This window comes from Vicia villosa, linkage group LG7 (assembly GCF_029867415.1).
Source record: "Vicia villosa cultivar HV-30 ecotype Madison, WI linkage group LG7, Vvil1.0, whole genome shotgun sequence".
In the NCBI taxonomy this organism is placed as follows: domain Eukaryota; kingdom Viridiplantae; phylum Streptophyta; class Magnoliopsida; order Fabales; family Fabaceae; genus Vicia; species Vicia villosa.
Genome location: NC_081186.1, coordinates 89,766,531 through 89,770,674, shown reverse-complemented (window position 1 = coordinate 89,770,674; position 4,144 = coordinate 89,766,531). Strand labels below are relative to the sequence as shown.

At 37.0% G+C, this 4,144-nt stretch overlaps 1 protein-coding gene across 1 annotated transcript; it reads left to right on the top strand.

Annotated features, from left to right (window-relative positions):
- On the top strand, positions 1-3,188 carry LOC131615702 (uncharacterized). The gene is made up of 3 exons (XM_058886859.1): positions 1-976; positions 1,163-2,069; positions 2,628-3,188. The coding sequence occupies exons 1-2, from the start codon at positions 242-244 to the stop codon at positions 2,048-2,050; spliced, it is 1,623 nt and encodes a 540-aa protein (XP_058742842.1). The 5' UTR covers positions 1-241; the 3' UTR covers positions 2,051-2,069; positions 2,628-3,188.
- Positions 3,189-4,144: the final 956 nt, after the last annotated feature.

The following is a 4,144-nucleotide window of genomic DNA, read 5'->3' as shown; positions in this document are numbered from 1 at the left end:
CTCTCTTCACTCTTGATGCTGTTTCTTCTACACAGTGATCGTTTCTTCTACTTTTTCTCGCTTTCTCACTTGATACTTTCTTTTTCAACCATTTCTATCTCATTTCATTCAACACCAACCTAACCCTTTTTATCTTCATTACCTTCCTCATCATTTTCACCAACACTAAAATAGTAAAACCCATTTCCCGCCAAACCCTCTTTTTCTTCTTCTTCAAAAGTTTCAATCATTTTGGGTTATCATGGAACATCATCCCGAAACCGACCCTGGAGTCGGTTCAAGTGACAACATGAACTTGGAAGACATGACCATTCAGGATCTGGTTTCTGTCTTGCGTACTGCATTTCTGACCGAAGACTTCGATAGTGTTGAAGAGGTTTTAGTCAATAGAGATAAGAAACTGCAAACAGATATTCTACGTCTTCAAGAGATGGTTGATTTGGAGAAGTTAACGAGGTTACAAGCTGAGGAAGATTTGAGGAATAGAGAACAACTATGTGAAAAAGGGAAAAGAGCACAAAATAACTATGAAAAATTGTTGAAACAAGTCAAGAAAAACACTAATTTAGCTGACAGAGACAATAATCAAGAGCTAAGAGAAAAGAAGAATGAATTGGAGCTGGAAGTTTGTGAGCTGAGAAAGTTGAAGGAAAAATGGGTAGATGATAGGAGTGCTCTTGCTCAGCTTAGAGTCAGAGTTGATGTTTTGGAAAATGACAATAATGCACTTAGGTTGAAAAATAGTGAGTTGGAGAATGATAAAATTGCCTTTGGGTTGAAAAATAGTGAGTTGGAGAAATCCATGGAGAAGAATATTGAGGCTCTTTCTGATGATGTGATTGCTGATTCTGAAGATAGTGATGAAGAGAGTGACGGGGACTACGAGCCACCCAGCAAAAGGAGTAAGAATGCTCAAGGTGCATCATCAACAGGTGTGAAGAATATCAATGTTGTTGTCCCTCCAACAAATGTGCAGGTTTGTGAATCTTCATTACATCTAGAATTATGAGTCTTGATTTGAATAACTGCTTAGTGAATTGAATTATGGGTCTTCATTACAACTTCATTGCATGCTTGTGTGAAGGGGATGGTTACTTGTTCACATATACTCATTTTAACTTTGGAAACAACGTGTGTTTTGTTTTGTTGACTATTATTGTAGAAACAAATTGTAACACAAAACAAACCAAAGAGAAAAATTTCTGCCACCAATGCCACATCTAACTCCTTTGATAGCTTCCGCTTCATTTCATTGGTCCATCAAGAGCGATACTCTAAGTTTCTGACCAACAAAGAGTTTTGGTTAGAAAAAAATTTCCAGTTGGAATGGGACAAATTCTCGGATATTCAAGGAATGACAGTATCCAGAGGATGGGTGAAATTGACATCGTTTGCAAATGAGGCTAGTAAAACATTAGCTAAAGAGTTCCTTGCAAATGCGTATCAGGATCCTGCAAAAGAAAATGGTAATAATGAGAATGATCTGATTCAATACACTAGTTTTGTCAGAGGGAAGAAGGTTCCGTTTGATGGTAAAACTATCAATCAATTGCTTGGGCTTCAGAACTATGAGCATTGTTCTTTTGAAGCAAGAGTGGCCAAGGGCTCTACGATTTATGGTGAGGAGGCTTCTAGTACCCTGTATATGCCCGTGATCAATTGGGTTAGGAACGAAGATGGAACACTTAGATATATCTTATCTTCTAACCTCACACCCATTGCTTTTGCATGGATACAATTTATTTATAATACCTTGATTCCATGTTCAAATGTGTCCGTCTTGAGAGGTAACAAACTAGCCTTGCTACTTGCAATCATTCGCGGTGAACCAGTCAATGTTGGCCGTCTCCTAGCAAATCACCTTAGGTTCACAGCAAACAGTTCTTCTCCCACAAGCTACATCAACCATGCATCATTGATCAGCAAGCTCTGCGAAAGGGTGGGGGTGTACCCTAACAAGAATGAAGAAATGGTGAAACCATTATGGCCAATCACCGCGAAATGTATAGAAAAGTATTCCATATCTGTTGATCCGCACAGGCAGTGCTAAGTTGGTTACAATATTCAAGGTATGCATTATAGAAGAAGTGAAATGCTTAGAAATTTGACACACATAAACCCAAATAATACTAAACGTGGAATTGTAGTGACTACATTAAAAAATTTATATAATTGCATATAATAAGCATGTTATTGAATAGAAAATAAATGATGGTAATGAATCAATTCTCATGACACATTTTCTTTTGATTGTATACTTATGAGCATTTGGCTATTTGGCTATGTATATTAGAGTGGAATCTGGTATCTAGCTGTGGCCTGTGGGCTATTCTACTTTCCCTAACTGAGTACTATGCTACTGATATTATAAAGTGGATTTGAGATAGAATTTTACTGAATATTTTTATAACATGGTTCCACATCTCTTTGCATTCTTTTCTTGTAGTAAAGTAATTCGTCTCAAACACACATTTGCCCTATTATCCTTAATCATGGTAAAAAATTTAAACAATGTCGGAGGAATATACAATGTTATCTATATAACTAAGTCAAATATTGTTTCATATTTGTATAAAGATGACTTCTTTTTTTTTATGATATTGACAAATTTACAAATTTTTTTGAAGCTCCATATCCGACTCCGACTCTAGGACCGACTAATCCGTGGGGACAAATCCCACCATCCATTAGCGGGTGGCCCAATCCGACTCCAGGACCAACTAATTCGTGGGGACAAATTCCACCGCCCATTAGCGGATGGCCCAATCCGACAGGACCGACTAATCCGTGGGGACAAATCCCACCGTCCATTAGCGGGTGGCCTAGTCCGACTCCAGGACCGACTAATCCACAGGGGCAAATCCCACTGTCTAATAGCGGGTGGCCCAATCCGACTCCAGGACCGACTAATCTGCGGGGACAAATCCCACCGTCTAATAGCGGGTGGCCCAATTAAAGACATAGCAAAGATTTGTATGGACCGACCAGTGAGATTTGAGATCTCAAGCACCAACCGGCCTATTTCAGGAGCTTGACATCTTTACAATTGCTACCTAGTTTGATTAGTTTAAATTTATTTACTTTTGCAATGTAATCCTGTAACGAATGAGGTACTTCCTCTACAAATACCTTTGAACCTATATATTAGAATGTCCTTTGGCTAATCATCAATTTGCTGTTAATTTTAAGCTGTGTAGTCCTCCCAGCACAAATAATTTGAAGTATACATTTTCTGATCTTCTTGTTGGAGTTTTGAAGTCTCATAAAGAAAAAATTTATTTCAGTTTTCATAATTAAAGTTCAGGGTCACAAGGGTATACAATTTCTCTTTAAAAAGCTTCAACTTTTAGGTAAAGAGGATAAATTGACCTATTCCCATCTCTATTAACAGTTCAACGCCCAAATCAATAAGTGATTGAGTAGTATAGTGTAAATGGGAAATGAAATTCATACTCGAGAAATAACACACTAACCCCTTTAAATAAAAGAGTTAGTTAGCAACTGATTGCAAATGTGAGTGTAGGATGCGCGTGACCGTCAGATGGATCTAGACGTTGAGGATGATTTTTATGAATGAGTTGATCTGACTGACGCGAGTCACATAATTCATTCACCATTCACCTTTTGCATTCTTCCTGTATTGAACCTTTATACTTTTTGGAGACTTTCAGTCGGCTCAATACAGTACAAAAGAAAAAGAAAGTACAAAGGAAAAAGAAGTGTACCATAGTTTTATGTGACTTAACTATTTTACCCAAAATGTGACCCCGACTCGCCATATTTGGGATATATGACCATTCTAAAAATCATAATTACATAGTGTGCATAAACAAAACATGGCAGGTATCCAAGATAATTATAAATATAAATTGTATTTATCTTGTTTAGACAGGAAAATGTGCTGGCTATTTCTACTATGATGATGATGATTTGAAACTTGAAAGGATTATTGATATGTATATTTCTTGTTTTTGTACTAAAATGTTAATCTCATTTTTCTATGCTTTTCTCACTTACTTCATATACTCTTTCCTTTATTTGGTCTAATACTGCATTTTTTGGAAACCCTTGCATCACATATGACAGAACTTCTGCAACTCCATTTAACAACCATGATACTACAGAGTCTCATATTTATGTGAAA